This window comes from Podarcis erhardii (genome assembly GCF_964252035.2).
Source record: "Podarcis erhardii genome assembly, chromosome: 2".
NCBI lineage: Eukaryota > Metazoa > Chordata > Lepidosauria > Squamata > Lacertidae > Podarcis > Podarcis erhardii.
The window spans coordinates 59305919-59326268 of NC_138498.1; the positions used below are offsets into that span (position 1 = coordinate 59305919).

At 40.1% G+C, this 20350-nt stretch overlaps 1 protein-coding gene and 1 long non-coding RNA gene across 2 annotated transcripts in view; one reads left to right on the forward strand and one right to left on the reverse strand.

Moving 5' to 3' along the window:
- Positions 1–9054, forward strand: LOC309335894. The gene is made up of 2 exons (XR_014153790.1): positions 1–5773; positions 6282–9054. It is a non-coding gene; the product is annotated as an uncharacterized lncRNA (long non-coding RNA).
- The window catches only part of SAR1B (secretion associated Ras related GTPase 1B), a 26382-nt gene continuing 12639 nt past the window's right edge, over positions 6608–20350 (reverse strand). The window contains exons 3-7 of the mRNA XM_081851166.1: positions 16327–16446; positions 15551–15616; positions 13838–13941; positions 12310–12441; positions 6608–10486 (exon numbers count right to left, since the gene is read on the reverse strand). Of these exons, the coding sequence (XP_081707292.1) occupies positions 10370–10486; positions 12310–12441; positions 13838–13941; positions 15551–15616; positions 16327–16446 (539 nt within the window). The 3' untranslated portion in view covers positions 6608–10369. The remainder of the gene's footprint in view (positions 10487–12309; positions 12442–13837; positions 13942–15550; positions 15617–16326; positions 16447–20350) is intronic.

Here is a 20350-nt window from a genome sequence, read left to right on the forward strand (position 1 = left end):
ACCCTAGTTGCTATCTGCAACATGGTCAAAATACACCCCTTTTAAAAAGTTTAATAGTAATCTCCTTCAAAATTATTATTTATTAAATTTGTATACCGTCCTTTAGCTGCAGATTTCAGGGCAGTTCACAACATAAATACAAGATAAAAGACACAACATACATAATAAAAACTAGAACAAAAAACAACAACCTAATAACCCTTAAATATGGCTGCATTCAGACAGCATTTTATTTTTCCTGATATTTCATTACTGGATAATTTTATTTTATGTGATCTTTAACATGACAGAAAAGCCACTTCTCAATATCTAGTGGAATCTAGCAGACGTTTAGCATTTCTTTCCATAAGTACTGGAAAAATCCATTTGCAACTCCATTAATCCAGAAAATTATGGGTGTTTTGCATTGTATTTCTCCCACAAATTTCATGGGTCACGTCACCACTGCTCACAGGGCAAAAATTGAGGTTGTATTCCAACATACAGTTATTTCATGGGGGAGCAGAACCACCCATGACATGTCCAGTAACATCCGCTCTTGGTGTTGGCAGTAACTGGAAACAGCAAACATACTGCGGTGGAGATTGTGGTGGGAAAGCAAAGGGAAGAGATGGAGGCTCAGCAAGTCTGACAAGGCCCATGAACTGCCTATAGGAAACAAAGATCCCTCCTTTGGCTCTCTGGTGGGATCACACTCTGGTATTATGACACATCCTGGTTCACAGGAGCACAGAGGGGTGTGTGTGTGTGTGTGTGTGTGTGTGTGTGTGTGTGTAGAGTTCCACTCCTGAAACAGGGCTTCCCCTTCCTCCCACTACATGCTCTTAAATCTGCTCCAACCCTCTAGAGCAGTTTTTGAAGGTGTGCCCAAGAAGTGAACTGGGGGAGAAGAAAGGAAAGAGGGCTTTTAAGATTCTGGTGAACTGCTAATGTGTTCTATCAAAGGTGGCACAGGGAATGCAGCCATGTTGACCAGCTCTGCCCCCAGTGCATACTCTCCTGCTTGCCTCACCCCTTCCATCTGCAAGTATATGTGGCCATATTCACACCATGCATTTAAAGCGCTAGGATACTGCTTTAAATAGTCATGGCTTCCCCCAAAGAATCCTGGGAGCTGTCGTTTGGTAAGGGTGCTGAGAGTTGTTAGAAGACCCTTATTCCCCTCCCAGAGCTTCAATTCCTGGAGTTCCCTGTGTGGAGGGATTGATTTGTTAAACCACCTTGTGACTTGTAGCTCTGTGACAGCAGTAAAGGTAAAGGTAAAGGGACCCCTGACCGTTAGGTCCAGTCGTGGTCGACTCTGGGGTTGCTGCGCTCATCTTGCTTTATTGACCGAGGGAGCAGGTGTACAGCTTCCGGGTCATGTGGCCAGCATGACTAATCTGCTTCTGGCGAACCAGAGCAGCACACGGAAATGCCGTTTACCTTCCCGCCAGAGCAGAACCTATTTATCTATTTGCACTTTGACGTGCTTTCGAACTGCTAGGTTGGCAAGAGCAGGGACCGAGCAATGGGAGCTCACCCCGTCGTGGGGATTTGAACCACCGACCTTCTGATCAGCAAGTCCTAGGCTCTGTGCTTTAACCCACAGCGCCACCCGCGTCCCTTGTGACAGAAGTAGGGTCTCCTAAAAACTCTCAGCACCCTAATGAAGCTACAGCTCTCAGAATTATTTGGGGGAGGACATGCCTGTTTAAGGCAGGATCATATATTAAATGTATGGTGTGAATGTGGAAGGAAGGGCTAAGAGCCTAAGAAGAGCCCTGTGTGACTTGGACCGATCTAATCCAATAGCCTGTTTCTCACAGTGATCATCTAGTTGCCTATGGGAAGGTCACAAGCAGGACATAAGGACAATAGCCCTCTCCCACAATTGTTCTTCAGTAACTGGCATTGAGAGACCTACTACCTCAGATGCAGCAGAAAATATACAGCTATCGTGATAAGTAGCCATCCAAGTTGGTGGCCATTATTCCATCTGTCTGCAGAAGCAAATTCTGTCGTTTAACATCAACTGTGTCCTGAATCGTTTATCATTTGGCATCTTTAGATTATGAGAGCAGGAGAAAAAAAATTCCTTTCTAATTTCTCAGCAGGATGTACAGCTTCTCTTCACCCCACCCCTTACTTGCCTTAAAAAAACACACACTAATGCTAAAAGGGGTGGCTCTGTGTTTCATGTGAGAATCCCATCCTATCTATACCCTTTGCATCAGCTTGGAATAAGGATATTAAAATTAAATGCATTTCTGGTTATGAAAAAAACTAAAATCCCTTTGCCTTTCGAAAGACTTCCAATAGGTAGACTCCTATATTTTTGCAATACGTACATATGGATATTGTTTAATGTTTTTGTGGAATTTCTTCTCTCCCCCCCCCCCATTAATCAGAAAATACTTTGTGAAATTGCTCACTTATTTTCTGACGTTTGATTATCAGCTGAAGTCAGCCACAGTAAAATGAGAGAAGGTCCAGTGTTTATGGGTTGCTGCCACCTAAAGATGGGAAGTAATAAGGACACCCTGGAAAAAACCCTTTAAATAGCTTTCTCTGCATTATATCATGTCTTCAACAACAAATGGCCAGCAAAGGGGGGGGGGGGGCTTGCCACTGCAGTGAGGAATTGCCATAGCTTACTTATGCCACTGCTGCCCCCCCCTTCCGAAAACTGGAGCCAATGTAGCATAAGTGTGGACATGGCATAGCCTATGTGGACAGCCTCAAATAAGAAGCCAGGAAGAGGAAGGGAAATGGGGTTAATTTGACACTGGGGGAGTTTTTAAGATGCAAGTAGGAAGGAACTAGAGAGACATTAAGGGAAATTTCTCTAGAACTGTGAATATTCCTTCTAGGTATGCAATTAGACAAGAGCTATTTTGCACCAGAGAATTGTCAAGGCTTCAGCTGTCTGGTGTAACAGAAGGCAACTGCTTTCCTCAAGCAGAAGTGGTTGGGCCTGAACTATTTTCTCACATGTGAAGCTTCTTCACAATATCACTGCCCACAACTGTTAGGTTTTTGAACTTTGAATTTGTCCGCTATTTCCCTCCCAACCACCACGTTTCATCCTATCCAGTAATCTTTGGTGCAGATCAGTGGCGTAGCGTGGGGGGTGCAGGGGGGGGGCCGGCCGCACCGGGCGCAACATCTGGGGGGGGCGCGCTCGCACTCGCAGCTCTCTAAAATCCACGGGTTAGGGGGCGCAAATTACTTGCCTTGCCCCAGGTGCTGACAACCCATGCTACGCCACTGGTGCAGATTGTGTCCCCACTCTGCTCCCACCATAACCACTATTACTAAAAGAACATAATAGATTGTAATATTTCAGGCAACTATTCTAACTCTTACATAGCATAGTGTGCTATGATCTTTGGCAGAGGACCAAAAATTTGGTTTTTAATAATAAATCTCCTTCCTTAAGGCTGTTCTATCTTCCAGTTAACATAAGTGGCACCAGGGGCTTGAACTGGGAATCCTGCAGCTGCTAATTCCACTATTTTTGTTTGCAGTGTTGTAGATTGGGCATGGCTTAAGCCCCAAGACAGAAATAGGGCCTTAGAAGCCTCTGGCTGATACTTCACCTTTTGCCTGAGCAAAGCATTCCATGGCCTTTTTCCAATACTGCCTTTCAGTTTAATTCCCATACCTTCTTTCTATCCATGCTGCTCTTTGCCTCAGATACTAACATGCCTGTATCCTGCATGTTTGTCCTTTTTCACTTACCCTTATGAGAGGTTCCCTGCTTAAACAACTCAGGGTCACACCCTTGACTCCTTTCATGTTTTCCTCTAAGCAGACATCAGTTGCTTGTTGAGTTCAGTTTGTCTTTTGTTGTCAGCCCAACCTGGCTACTAACCATGTTCCCTATGGTTGACTTGGGCAGTATCTTTTGTGATAATCAGGAGCACATTTCTGGTTAAAACTTGCTTGGGGCCTGGCCCTTAAGAGTGCAAAGTGCATCATAATGCATTCTATAGCAGAGGCTATCTGTTTAAAAAGTAATAATTACCGGTAAATACTGATTTTAAAAAGTCACTGCACAATATGGAGCTCTTAACAGCAGAAAGATGTTTCTGTCGGGAGGGGGAAGGTGGATTGAATATTTAATATTTAAGAATATGAAGAATTATACAGTAAAAGACCATGTGAAAGTTATGAAATTAGCCATTTCACAACTTTCTTGTGGTCTTTTACTGTATAGTTTCTTAGACTATTATTTCCAAATCCCACACCACATTATAATATTTAAAATCAACAGCAGGTTGATTTTAGGGGAAAGGCCTGCAGGTACTCCATTTTCAAATTATCAACTTGGTTTGCAAGTTGAACGATACAAGAGAGAGCAACAGAAGTTAGATAATTCACTGTTCAGTTACATAAATTTGAAAGACTGGCTTAAATCACATGACTGTCCCAGTTAGGGATCGGAAATGAGGTAACAGGCAGCACTATAAAGCACTGCTTTTTATTAAAGCTCAGAACCATAATGCTAAGCTTTGTACTTGGAAGTTGTGCAGCACACCTCAAGTCTGTATCTGGAACCAACTCTGATATACAAATCTTTTAATCTCTTCTCCAGGAATACACTGGAAATAATAGTTGCAGTAAATTTATATTCTGTGCAATCAGACTGTCCTGGTGAATTCTTTTTATCCACTGATTTTGTAGGGCAGCCTTCCTAACAGTTCACATTAGGACTTCCTAAGAGGTCAGGTTAGGACTTCAGTAAAAACAACCCATGCAGGATTTCATGTTTACAGTCATATAAATAGATCTGATAATGCTGTCACATGGGGAAAGATTAGTTTCATTTTCTTGGAATAAAGAGGAGCAGGCAAAGCTCATCTCTGCTGTGGTTATAACACACCCTCTCCTGCTTTTGAAATTTATGTAATGGCAGTGCAGCCATAAGGTATTGGTTTCATCCAGCGTAGATTAAATCTAAATCAAAGGCTACAACTACATTTCCAGATATAGAATCAGCTGTTTGATAGTCTACCACTTCCTCTTACTGTACAATGTTGCAGATATTAGGCTATTAACTAGTGTTTCCCAGTATGGGAAAATATTTGAATCGCTAAGCTCCAGAAAAGAGACTCGAGTATCGTCAGTCAGTTATTAAGGACACATCTGAGGAGATGCTGAAATAGGAGCATAAGGTTAGAGAAGGATATGTAAGACAAGAAGGCTGGTGTCCATGACAGTTAAATACTCAGTGCCATTAGCTTACTCCACAGAGTCCTGGCTTTGAACTGCAGCTTTGATTCCTGGGGTAGACTCCTCTCGGGAAGTTTGCTACGTCACAGTTCCAAACTCCAGCTTAAGCAGAAAGACTACCTATTGAGTGTGAAGAGTTATTAATACAACACTAAGCACAGCTCTCTTGAATTTTTAAAGAGGCACAACACAGGAATTCTCCACTACAGTATTGTCTGTCCACAGTCATTGCATCCAAAGGAAGTGTTCAAACACACACAACAAAAACAGTTCCGCAAACAGTTGAAAAAGAACACTCCAAGGATAAAATTGCTTCTTTCTTTTGCTGACATTCTGCCTTACACGCAGAAACTCAACAGGCTGCTTTCTCCATTGCCTTTTCTGCATTTCACACCTGTGAATGGAGCCTGGAGATAATTCAGAACCAATAAGGGAGGGTATACAAAAGATCCATTTATTTGGTGCATAGAACATTAATATATAGAAAAAGCTATAGCTAGAGTTTCTCTTAGACCTTCAGGCCTTCCTCTTAGCCTATATTCCCACAATCATTTTAGTCCTTAGCAATTAATTCCACATCTTTAAACATGAAACTCAGTGCTTTTCTTCTAGAAAAAAAGGTGCTGGTACTCACCATGAAGTTTTTACAGTAAGTGCCACAATTTTAACCAATGCTTTTCGGGGGGGGGGGAGGTGCCGGTACTGCGTACCCTGAGGGAAAAAAGCACTGATGAAATTGTAAGACTAGAGAATTAGGATGAAGTGTGCATATTTACATAATTTGCCTGACATTCCGAGCACATAATCCAAATTTCACTGAAGCAAAATATAAAGGGTTTCTTTTGGTTTTAAGAGTAGATACAGTTTAATCAAACCGTAAGTCTCTAAATACTGGAAAATCATAGTGGCAATTCTACTTCACAGCCCAATGGGAAGGCACTGTGGATAGAAACTTGGAATCGGATGTAGGAAACCAAGGTACTAATTCCAGAATTTCTCTACTTCATTGCCTCTCTTGTAAATATATATTTACAAGAATTAATGAGAAGCAAACAATTAATGAGAAGCAATTCTAAATCTTAAAAAAACCCCACAAATCTAACCACAATCCACCGACTTTTCTGTCTAGCATTTATTAAGTCAATACTGATAATGCCAAGAAAGACTTAGAGTTAAAATATATCAGTATTGTACAGCCAAATGTTAATCCCAATTTAGTGACTATAACACAAGGAATCATAGAATTGGGAGGAACTCTGAGGATTGTCTAATCCAACCCCCTGCAAAGCAGGCATCTCAACAAATATGTATGCTTTAGTCTCACTAATGACAGCGGCATGCACGGGGCACCTGAAACCACTGTAGGAAAAATTAAATTAGACACACTTCATTCATATTAACATTTTATTAGTGAGTTTCTTCCAGCACAGTCTTAAGAGTTACTATCCTTTTAAATGAGTTAGCAAGCCAACTCTGAGTGGCAAAACAAAGTATGAAACACTGCCAACTCCCCCCGCAAAACACAGAAATAATGGCTGAATAACCTTAGGAACTGTCTGCTTTCTGGAAATAAATGCTTAACTTGCTAAATAAACTAAAACTGCCTCATGCTGAAGAAACAAAAGCAGTGGGAGAATAATTCCTTCATCTCTTTCTTTGGCATTTCTACCTAAACCTGCTAACAAAGTCATTTTGTTAACAGGAGAGTGGCTGGTTTGGACAAAACACTAAATTAGTCCTTCCACTTGTTCTCTGGTATGGCTGTGAGGGGGAGTTGGTTATCATAACTAGTGGTTATCATTAATGAATACAAACAAGCTTGAACCCTAAACTGTGCTTAATTTAAAACAGAAGCTTTCAATTTCTTCCTCACCATCACACTGGAGAAGGAGAAGAGAGCACACAAGCCCAGGAGGAGTCTAGGCTCATTTTTAAAGCACTAAACCAGGGATAGAGAATGTGTGGTCCTCCAGACATTTTTGGACTCCCCAGCCAGCACGGCAAATGATCAGTGATGATTCGAGTTGTAGGCCAATAGCTGGAGGGCCACAGATTCACTGTCCTGAACTAAACCATAGTTTAGTGTTATGTCCAAACATAACCAGTGTCTGATTTCTCATTCTATAAATACTGGCAAGGTACTCCAAGAGAAGACTGTAAAAACCCAAAGGGAAAAAGGATGATAATATCACATTAAAAACAACAACACTACTAGGCTGGAACATGAATTGTCAATACAGGCGTCTACTGATGCTTATCACATGTTTGTTATATCCCATGTATCAAGCCTCTGCTTTGCTGCCAGTTGGGGATCCATGAAAGTGCCCCACATGTGAAATTAATTTCTTAATGCCTTGTGTGGAGCAGTCCTGAAATTGGGGTCCTAGGGTGTGAAGAATAATAGGGGCATGTGCTAAAAAACAAAACAAAACCTTACATAATGCTTCTTAAAGTATTAGCCTATTCATTTTAATTCTTAATACCTCTCCCCTACTGTTACAGCTCAGAATGAGACTGATAAGGCATTCCTGCACCATTAAACAACATATCTTGACAGGATAGTGTCTTTCTTCACTAGTGACATGACAGGCCTAGTCTCCAAAATGCTCTTGTCGTCACACCACTATTTTAAAACCCTAGAAAAATTGTTTAGGTCACAAGGTGGAAACCTTTAGCTGTTGTATTTCCTTATGCATGTGTGAAATATTATGTGATAATTACACTCATATATGAAGGTCTGCCCAATCTATCAACTAATAGGATTGTGTGCTCAGTCCATAATTCAGTGATGGGGAAACCTGTGACCCAACAGGTATTGATGGGTTGTAACTCCTATCATCCCTGACCATTCACCACACTGGAGCCCAACAACACCTCATATTTGACTACTGAAAGGATTCCAATGAAAGTCAAGACACCCAGAAAAAGTATCAACAATAATCTGTATAAATGTATTCAAAGCCCTAAATTAACTTTATTGGTACAATACTGGGACTCAGATGGTGATTCAAGCACAAGTAAATTAAAGAATTACTCTGTCTCTCACCAACAAACCTGGAAGTGTTATATTTTAAAATGAGAAATCAAGAAAAATATTAAACACGTTAACAGCAATAAGCCATATTTCAAGTTCTTTTGCAACATCTGATATTTAGGCACCTGTTTTCAAAAGCACTACATCGGCCCTCACTTGATTTTAGTGAAAGAATTTTTTGTACTTCTTGAAAAGATGTCTTCAATATCTGAAAGCCTTCTAAATAGACAAAGACTCTTCTTTCCATGGAAAAAAAATGGAGCACTCACTTTGAACAAGGCTACAGAAGAAATATGCAGAATGAGCAATATGGGAAGTATAACCAAACTGTAAGTTCAGTTCCTCCCTTCCAAGGTATTGTAGAAACTGCAACCTTGTACTGAAGTTGGAGAAATCTTAAAATTCTTAGCAGCCTTTCAAAATTACAGTCCATCGTTTTCTCTAGGGAATGCCACACAGTTAAACCAGTTTAAAATGGTTTTACTTGCATAGTACAGTGGTAAGCAGAGTTAAAATCAGGTACCAAGTAGCAGCAGCCATACTCGGATATAGGTACATAGAAAAGCTATCCTTGAAGTCTCAACATTATAACGATCTCTGACCATACTTCAAAAATAAGTATTCGATGTATTACATGACATAGGTTAAGTTCGGGTGCCACAATAATTGTTTCTTGTGACAGGAAGGAGCCAAGTCCCTGCTCCTCACATGACTCTTTCATTAAGGAGATGCTTACTCTGCCAGGTTACTTTTGTAGGTAGAACCCCAGATCAATCAACTCTGCCAAGAATCTTAAACTATTCCATTTGCTAATACAAAATTCACAACATAGTACCTACTCATGAATGAGGTAACTGCAAAGCTTCTTCTCTGCACGACAGCTATCATCAACCCATGAACAGTTCATTAAAGAAAGCATTTTATCACAGCCAAAATGGGCAACTAGGAATCTCCTTCCTAGGGAGTACTGGCTGATAAGAGATAACAAACACTGTATAGCAACTAACAGAATGCACAAACACTTCCAAGAGGAATGAAAACTGCTCAAGGTAGGGGGTATAACAGCTACACTCAGAGGCCTCAACCTAGTGAATAAAATCTAGGAAATCTAGGAAAAAATTAGAAAATCCAGAAAAACAAAATCTTGTAGATCTTAAGTGCTGAGTACACTGCCCTATTCCTTAGGCCAATAGACTGCCATCCTAAATTATCCACCTTTGCCATATCCCAGAAGCTTGTGCAAAACACTGTTTAACCTATGGATGCAGCAGGGCACAAAGCCTTTCATTCTTCCTGTGGTTCTTTAAATTCCTGTACGAAATCCAGGCATTCACTAGTACTATGATACAGTGAGATCATGGTACCTCTTGCTGTACAACGTGGAAAACTGTGAATGAATGCTGATATTCAGGAAACATGGTTAAAATTAATTGGATTAATTCCCAGCAAAAAAGTAATCAGATAAATAAATTTAAAAATCTACAGTGCACTGAAATTATACTGCATTTCAAAAAGCTACCCCACATATTCACATTTTGAGACATCCTTACTAGGTTAAGACACATTAAAATGAAGTATTTCCCATTAAAGATGTCAAGAAACGGGATTTAGTTTTATTGCATGACGTTGCATAAGAAAGTATATTATTGAAAACTGTAAGGCATCATGCAATTATCCGTAAGCTGATTCATTACTATTCTTTGAGAGGTGGTTATACACTCTACATTTATAAAACCAGTTTTGAAAAAAGTACATAAAAATTTAACATGATGAGCATTATATATGACCAACAAGTCTGCAGAGTTGAGCTGTTAAAAACTGCATTAAAAAAAAACCATACCGAGCTAGAAAGTCACGGTCACACAAAAATGGACTGCAGACAAGAGACAAGCTATGAATCCCAAAAGAAAGTGGTTTTATAGGACTAGAGACTAATGTTACAAGATCCAAATTGACAAACTTGCTTAAAATCCATTTTCAGTCTTTACACTTAAAATTTAACACAATTGATACAATAATAAAAAAAAATACGCTATTGTAACCAAAGTCTATTGAGTTCAAGTTATGTACACTGAGAGATCAAATAATGAACAGGCTTGGGATAGTGTGATTTTGGCATTAATCAATGTATTGTGCCATCCAACGAAATCCTTCACCATAGCCTTGCCTCTTTAACACACTGCACATGAAGACTTCTAAGGGTCGGGTGTTCAATTCTTTCACTGAAACATTCCCCTGAAAATGACATAAAAAAGAAGAAAGTGGGTCAATAAATTGAAACTCAATCTTTCCCATTTCTCTGTACCTTTTGAGCCTCAAGTAGCCAAACTGAATGACTTCCTATCAGCTGAGACCAATATGGTGACCGCAACCCTCTTCTGGCCAGTTCTCCAAGCCCTGTTAAAGATCACTACAGTAATCCAACCTAGAAGTTGGGTAGAGGAGCTATAATTGAAAACAATTCAGCCTTATAGTTCTTTTCACCTCTACCCCTCTCTTCTTTGGGACTGTCTTCAACAGTTAACACCAGGCTTCCTCAACCTCGGCCCTCCAGATGTTTTGAGACTACAATTCCCATCATCCCTGACCGCTGGTCCTGCTAGCTAGGGATTATGGGAGTTGCAGGCCAAAAACATCTGGAGGGCTGAGGCTGAGAAAGCCTGGTTAACACACAACTGCCTTTTGTTTTGCTTTCTCAATAAAAACAAATTTTCTGGGAAAACTCAGGTTCCATCTCTGCCCCCCCCCCCCGTAAGCACCTTACAAGGGCAGTACTGCTGCATGTTTTGGTTCTGTACTAGTTTTGAGGCCTCTCCACTATACTAACAGGATTTCTTGCCTCTAGCAGAATAAAGTGCAGAGAGTTGAACGAGATGACCAACAGGACCCCTTCCAACTTTACAATTCTATGATTCCATGAAGACACAACCACTGAGGGAATAGGTTCCCCTAGCGCTAGAAGGCAAGTGTCTTTCTCTCCATTGTCATTCATGTTCACGGAGGGCTTATTTCCTGAGCATAGAAAAGTAGGTTTCAGATGAGTGGGTGGTAACATTTTCAGAAGCCCAAGAAATAATAGAGAAATCTGCTTCTGGTATTCAAACATAAAAGTTGCCTATTGTAAATGACACAACCTGGGTTATAATTATATTTAATTAAAATATTTAAAATAAACTTTGTTTAAAATTGGAACCCTTCGGTTTATTGCTAGAGGCATTAGCAAGAACATTTCACAAGGCAACAATTCATATTTCCATTAGACAATTAGCTCTAAAAATTCTGTATTATATTAAAAGTACAATTTAACAAAGCCAGCTTGGCTTTATGGTGAACAAGTAATCTGTAAAGGCTTACTTGTTAGTGACTTATTTTAAAAAGGAATCTATGAAGTCCTGTAAGCATCCTTTTAAAAATGCATCTTGAGAACCATATGGAACCGACAAAGAATTACCGTATTTTTCCGTGTATAAGACTAGGTTTTTCCCCTTAAAATAATGTCAAAAATTAGGGGGTATCTTATACTCTGGGCCATCTCCCCCCATTTTCTTAAACCTGAGTCCCCCAAAATAGGGGGCATCTTATACATGGGGGCGTCTTAGACGGAAAAATACGGTACAGTGGTGCCTCGCAAGACGAAAAGAATCCGTTCCGCGAGTCTCTTCATCCAGCAGTTTTTTCGTCTTGCGAAGCAAGCCCATTGACGGCTTAGCGGATTAGCGCTATTAGCGGTTTAGCGGCTTTTAGCAGCTTATCCGTTTAGCGGATAAGCAGCTTAGTGGCTTAGAAAAAGGGGGGGGGAGGAAAAAAAGTCCGCAGGAACTCGCAAGACATTTTCGTCTTGCAAAGCAAGCCCATAGGAAATCCGTTTTGCGAAGCACCTCCAAAACGGAAAACTCTTTCGTCTAGCGAGTTTTCCATCTTGCGAGGCATTCGTCTTGCGCGGCACCACTGTATATGCAAGCTTTCAGTAAAGCAGACCACAGAAACACTGAGGGGAGAAAATGATAGGCACATTGAAATTATGTATTTTGAAGCAATGGGAACAGGACAATTAATACCTTTCCTGTTGTCTGGCCATACAAACCGAACATCTCTCGTAGCCCTTCTTCACTGATGGCTTCTGGTCTGTCAATCTTGTTACCAAGAATTAGGATAGGCACGTTAGCAATAGTTTCATCTGTCATAAGTGCCTATGTAGAGAGGAAAGACACATGTGTTAGGTTTTATACATTCACATACAACATACATGAAGTGAAGCTTCAGAAACTCAATGGAGAAAAGATGGAGAAAATTTTGACACCTTTAAAAATATTTCATTGAAGGATCTCTCTCACTCTTACATCAAGGCCAAAATATATTCAAAAATAGAGAGAATGGCCACATATTAATCAACCATAACATGGCTTTCCTCCATCAAACTAAACAAAGATTCATTAATTAACCAGGGAAAGAAAATAAAGCTTTACAGAACTGCAAATTTAACAAATGTATAAAACCTGTAGAAAGATTCCACTGAGCACATGGATTGATAATATGGGCAGACTAGCTACATACGAACGAATTGCATGTCGATGTAAATTAAGAATGCATAAATATGAAGAAATCTGGAAGGAATATTTAAGCGATAAGGTGGACAGTGGTGGGAAGTAGGGGGAGGAGAGGTGGGGAAATATTGTTTAAAAGGTGTAGTCATAGGTATATCAGTATTCAAATCTGAATTGTCAAATTGCGTTATTAGTGTTATTATGGTTTTTGTTGTATGTGTCTTTTGCGGTTGTTGTTTGTATTGAAAAAATGATTAAATAAATTAAAACACACAAAAAAAAACCCAGTAGAAATACCAAATATGATAGAAAGCTGTGAAAATCAAATGCAATCAAGATAATCCAGTGACGGCTTATGCCTAATGAGACCGGTGGGGCAGAAGGAAGGGAAATTAACAGTAGGTGGAGCCAGAGCCAACTAATTCTAGTTTTGTTCCCTTCATCCTATTTTCAGAGTTCTACAAGGACAACCTATAGACCAGGGGTTAGCAACCTTTCTCAGCTGGGGGCCGGTCCACCGTCCCTCAGACCATCTCATGGGCTGGACTATATTTTGAAAAATAATAATGAACGAATTCCTATGCCCCACAAATAACCCAGAGATGCATTTTAAATAAAAGAACACATTCTACTCATGTAAAAACACACTGATTCCTGGATCATCCGCGGGCCAGATTGAGAAGGCGATTGGGCCGCATCTGGCCCCTGGGCCTTAGGTTGCCTACCCCTGCTATAGACTAAGGAGAATTAAGCTGACAGGTAGTACCACCCCTGGGGTGGTTTTAAATAGGAAGACCAACACTGGTGGGGCAACATCCCATTTGCTCTTATGCACCAGTCTCCACCAAGATAACCTTTCCCCAAAAAGTTCTCTTCTTTATTTTTATTTTATTGAGTTGTAGGGTCATATATGATGCTGTAGCCATACAGATGCAATGCCCCCTGTCCCTGCAAAATACAGACTCTCCCTCTTTTCCCCATCCATCAAAATGTCACACACTTCACTAGTATTTTACAAATACCAAGTACATTACTAACTCACATCAATTTCTTGCTTTGATTCAGCCAGTCTTTCACGATCTGCACAATCCACCAGAAAGACAATCCCATTGATGGCAGGCAGATAGTTTTTCCACACTCTGCGAGCTAACAAAAGAGAGTTATAAAGGAGCTGCAAGAGGAAATTATCTGTTATTCTTCTAACTCTATTCATAGTAACACCTCATTAAGGAGCAGAAACTTTAAAAAGGGCATTAGGAGATATATTTAAAAGCTTTTTAAAAGCCCACTCTCTTTTGTTCTACAGTGTGAAGTACTGGGTTTAAAACTGAAAAACCATATTAATTTTACTGCAAGAAACAGCCTTAATAGCCATAAATCCACTTCTAAACATGTGCTATGGTACATGGCTTGCAAGTTTTATAAAAGAATGCTAAACTTCATGGTAGAACTTAAAAAACACAACAAAATGGCCGTATCGCCATTTGAAATATTTATCTCCTAAACACGTGTTTATGGAAGGCAATCTTACTTGGCTACAAGTGATCGCCAAAGAAGAAGATTTATCTCCTAAAAAAATTAAACTACAGCCAAGACAATAACATATTTTCTGTTTCAGCCTCTAATAAATTCTAGAAAATGCCCTCTTCGATCCACCAGATACCTAGTATCCATGCTGAAGTGTTTACACACAAAACCAAGAAATATTTGAGGATCAGTTCACTGTAAGGGTGGAGGGTTGTATCCATGGTAGTCATTGTTATTGTGGAACTTCCTCTTTCTCTCCTTTCTTCCAAATATTTAGAGCCTACCAAATCTGCTCTGGGGGTTCCCGAATCCCACTGGAACAGATTTTGGGGTCACAGGGGTAGGAGAGGAAGGGGGAATTCCATTGCATGAGCCGAAGTTGTTCCAGGAACACATTGAACTGCATTGGATACAACTATCAACTTAAATCCACTTGATCAAATTGCTGCCTTAACCTATTTTTATTGTGTATAATGAAAACAGAGGTGTTTCACAACTTTAAGCTCTCTAAAGAATCAGAGACTAATTAAAGGCACACATTGACTTTTATTTTAGTATTGCATTGAAAATTAAATGCTGCAATAATCCTGGACCTTTTAGAAAATTCTATCACCATAAGTGCAATGCACCGCTTCCATTCTATTAAGTACAAATATTGCAGTTGAAACATCCTGTAGCTCACGTCAGTGTGTTGGTTTTTCTTTATCTTAAAGTGGTCAGTGAACGGGGTTGGTTAATTGAAGCTCACAGGTGTATGTTTGCAGTTTGACCTACTTAGCTGCACACCTGTGATCTCTCGACTTTTTGCCTAATTAGAAAGGGAGTTACTCTCTGCACCGAATGCAGGAAGGGATGTGATAGGATAACTGATTATTTGAAAACTGTATTTAAGTTGATCATATGTTTTGTATGCTGCTGGTGAGGAGTGGTGATGGCTTGCAGAGTTTGGATGTTACATTTTCAATATTAAAATGAAGCAAAGATATTGCGGACAGCCTTTTATTCCTACGCTCCAGTCGCTGTGCACACTCTGTGTTGATGAAAAAGTCCAACATCCCACACACCTTACATGTGTATATAACAGACTACAGTAAAAATTTAATAAAATCAGGAATGTTTTCAGAATTGAAAATACACAACCCTCTTGCAATGCAATAACTTTTGATGTGCAACCAAGGAAGCTTAACTGTATGTTAAAAGAAGCCTTCTGTATGTTAGCATCACTTACCTTGGGTATGTCCGCCTAGATCAAAAGTAGTGAAAGTCATACCAGCAATTGTCAGCTCTTCTGCAGCTGCAGAAACAGAAAATACTATTTTTCAAAACCCTATCTTACAGCAAACTCTTCTCTAGTAAAGGTAATAATCATACTGATAAACCATATTGCATTACAGTGGTACCTCAAGTTACAAACGCTTCAGGTTACAAACTCTGCTAACCTGGAAGAGTTACCTCGAGTTGAGAACTTTGCCCCAGGATGAGAACAGAAATTGTGTGCTGACGGACCTCCGGAACAAATTAAGTTTGTTACTAGTGGTACCACTGTATAGGACAAGGTGATGAAACTGACCCTATACATGCTTCCTCGGAAGTAAATGCTACTAATCATCTGCAAGCATGCATAAGGTTGCAGTCTAACTCACACTGAATGGAAGAGTTTATTCTGGTTCCCCATTCCTGATCTAGTTCAATAGTCTACTAAAGTCCTGAGATTTGAAACAGCACTGGGCATATTACAGTGGTACCTTGGGTTACAAACACCTTGGGTTACAAACATTTCGGGTTACAGACTCCGCTAACCTGGAATAGTACCTCAGGTTAAGAACTTTACCTCAGGATGAGAACAGAAATTGCGAGGTGGCGGCACAGCGGCAGTGGGAGGCCCCATTAGCTAAAGTGGTACCTCAGGTTAAGAACAGTTTCAGGTTAAGAACAGACCTCCAGAACGAATTAAGTTCGTAACCAGAGGTACCACTGTATGAGAGAAAGGATATATTGACTTACTTGCATGTAGTGTGGGGACATGTTGACCCAGTCTGCCATCTTTAAGCATATGTAGGAGAGTCGTTTTCCCAGCATTATCCAAACCAAGGAATACTAGTTTACCAGTTTTTTTGTACAGTCCTGGAAAAGATAAAAGTATTTGATGAGTAAGTACTAATTTCCACAAGTGTCTCATCATAATAGAATGTCTGATGATTAAGTTTTGCTAAATGCTTATTTAGGATGGAACACAACAATTTCCCTATCATCACATAATCTCAAAACATTCTACATATGTAAATACAGCCATGCAAGTATTCAGGATCAGGTTACTCTAGAAAAGATGGAAAGAGGATGACACCTTTAAGACAGGCTATCATTCTAGCTCAAGTTTATCTGCTAAAACTAAAAGAAGAATGCAGTACAACAAGCGTAGGAGGCTCCATCTAAGATCTCCACAACATTTGGGAAGGGATCATAGGTCAGTGACAGAGCACATGCTTGGCATGCTGAGCTTCTAGGATTATTCCCTGACAATTCCAGATAAAAGCATCCAATAGCAAGAGATGTGGAAAACCTCTGTTTGATATCTTGGGGAGCCAATGCCAGAGTAGACTATTGAACTAGATCAGGAATAGCGAACCTGCAGCTTTCTGGATGTTGCTTGGCTTCAGTTCCCATCAATTCCAATTTAGCATGGCCAACGGTCAGGAATAATGGGAGTCGAAGTCACTTGGGTATGTATATCTACATTATGAATGTTTGTGTTTTGATCCAGGCAGACATTCTCCTTAGCTGAACAACAAGTCAACCCTCAGATGTTTCCTAACACATTACTATGACTATAATGCAATTATAGTTATGTTTCTAAAATGCCATTTTTAATTTAAGCCCGTTTGAATAATGAATAATAGAGAATAGGAGTCAACTGAACTGAGTTTTACTGAGCCAGCTAGGCTGACTGTGAAAAAAGAAATGAGGAAGGGAAAGCTTCAGAGCTGCACACAAATCTTCAAGCAGAAATTGCAAAGATGAAAAGTGATAAAACATCTGTTGAGTTCTAAAAGTTATTCCTTTCTCAATGAGTTCTCAGTCAATTACCCCTCCCCCACAGTGCCTATCTCCTTTTCAGAAACATTTAAAATTACTAATCATGTATTGCTTTGAAGGCCTGCAGAACAAAGTCAGTTTTGAGTGTGCTTTTCCCTCAATCATAAGAAAATGTAGCCTGAAAGGCTAAAAAACAACCTTCCATTAGCTGCAACATCACAAAATGAATGGAAAATGAATGCGTTTCAGAGCCTAAAATAAAACATCCTAGCTTAAAATTCATGCTTTATCCATGTATTGATTTTTTTAAGGTGAATCAAGGAATTATAGAGTTGGAAGGGACCATGAAAGTCATTTAGTCCAACCCCCTGCAATGCAGGAATCTTTTGCCCAATGTGGGGCTCAGGTTCACATCCCCGAGATTAGGAGTCTCATGCTCTACCGACTGAGCTAACAGGGGTTATTCACTTTTAACAACTTACCCATAAATGGTGAATTTTGACACTTGACTGGGAAGGGCCATAAATCCCAGGTGTCTCATAGAAAATCGTGGACTAGATGAATGGTATAAGGCAGCTTCCTATGTTCTCTCTGAGCAGCTGCAGGGGATTTCAGAGAACTCTGCTTACCCAGCAAAATTTCTGACCATCCAGTCTAGGAATAAAAGACGCTACCTTATACTGTATCAGACTATTGGTCCATCTATAGCCAGTGCTGTCTACACTAACTGGCAGTAGCATTGCTTTTTGAACTTTTGCATGCAAAATATGTGCTCGAACCAATGAGCCACAGCCCTTCTCGTGGTTACTGCTGCCCCTGAGGAGGAGGAGGAGGGTTCCCACCAGAGGGACCCAATCCTCAGAAGCATGTAAAAGGCAGCAGGTGATGACAGCCACTAATGCTCCTCCTGAGCACTGGGGGGGCAGTGGTGGGAGTTCCCAGGGTGCTTGGGGCCTCAGCTCTGAAAGTCTAGCTAACTTCACAAATGATGCTTCGCACACATAGACTATCTCTGTGTAAGAATTATGAACACAATACTATTTTAGACACATTCAGGATGTGATGAAAAGCACCAGCAGACCTTTAGATGAACTCCTGTGTGTCATAAACATAATGATGTGACACATTTGCTTCAAAATTGCAGTGAAGCTCTTCACACTGCTGGTCCTAAATGGTTTATACAATCTATAATTTTAGCTTTTGCTGCCCTGCTCTTCAGTTCAACAGATTCTCAAATCGGCTTATGATGAAATTTAAAATCCACAATGAAAATCAGGAAAACAACACCACTTTTTTTAAAAAGACAGCAACCACCAAAAGCAGAGCTTTTAAAAAGACCTAATAGCTTTAAAAAGCTGGGGGGGGGGGATAAAAATCTTTTTCATCTCTTCTTTCCTCCCCAGACTTGCAACCAGGGAAATAATTTAAAAGTGAGGATGCTACTTCAGAAAAGACCTATCCAGGGCCTGCACCAGATTTGAGAAGGTCCTTAGCATAGCGCCCTCCAGTGTGCATACAAACACCACCATTTCTGTTTCCCAATGAAAGCTGCCATTTTAGTTTCCCACAATTCCTTGGACCAACACTATGTCAGGGGTGCTCTGGGGCATCCCTAATGGTTGGCCATGCTAGTCGACACTGATGGGGATTCGGAGGGTGTAAAACCAACTGGAAGGTAGCAGGTTCTCTACCCCTCCCTTAAACTGTATTTGAAAATATATTGGGATTTTTTTTTTTTAAAGAACTGGATTATAATTCATTCTGTTCCAGGCAGTTATGTAACTACTGTATTTTGAACCAACTGTTGTTTCTAAACAGTCTTCAAAGGCAACCCCAAGTACAATGCACTACAGTAATGCAAATAGTGGGGTTGTGCTGTGCTTGCAGATAGTTTTTGAAATATATGTATGTATATTTGTATGTAAAGTTAAAGTGATTTATTCTTCTCAATAAGATGTATTTTCCTCCTTTAGGAGTTTACAAATGCGCCATCTTAAACCATTTCAATGTCCAGAGCTGCAATCCTATGCATCTTTATTTCTGAGCAAGGCAAGCCCCATTACATCATTTAAATTTACTTCTGAGTAAACATGTGTAATCTGCAGTTCAGTGCTGGTTTGTACAATTTATTATGTTTGTCATGCTAGTGAGTAACCTGGATAGCTTTAAGAGGCAGTCTTAAAGAGTTCATCTGTTACAAAAGATCTGCCCCAAGCAAAACTGCAGCTCATAATGATTTGAAGGACAAAGTTCGCTGCTGCTAAGCGTACTATGATACAAAGGTGCCTTTATTGCTGCCAAACTGGACAAAGTCAGAAGGCCTATCAGGGGTGCAGGCAATTCAGCAGGGATAAGAGCATTTTACAATAACCAGTGGCAGTTTCAATCAATTAGAAAAGGTGTGTTCTCTCTTCAGGAAGACTTGCGAACAAGTACATAGTTAAGGCTTCGACAGACCACTTTAACATTTTATAGACCAAATTGAAAATGCTACTACATTTTAGTTTTTAATTGCAGCTTTATTACTACCCCTAATTCAAGGTATATATTTGCGGTACAGAAGCTAATTTATAGAGGCAGTGGTCAGTCTGTAATGAGTAGACCATAGTGATTATTAACTAATGCAGGCTTCCTCAACCTCGGCCCTCCAGATGTTTTGAGACTACAATTCCCATCATCCCTGACCACTGGTCCTGCTAGCTAGGAATCATGGGAGTTGTAGGCCAAAAACATTGGGAGGGCGGAGGTTGAGGAAGCCTGAACTAGTGCATTGTAGTGGATTGGGCAAGATGAAGGTTGGGGTCCCTTCCAACTCCACAATTCTATGATAGTACTTAGTCACTTAATCATACTGCATGGACCAATGATCCGACTCTGTATAAAGCAGGTTCCTATGATATTATTAATAGCACAACACGCTTTACAGTTGGCATCTTTCAGAAAAGAAAATGAGCTCTCCAAAGGATGCTGCCCAATTTGGCAGCTGTCAAGCAGC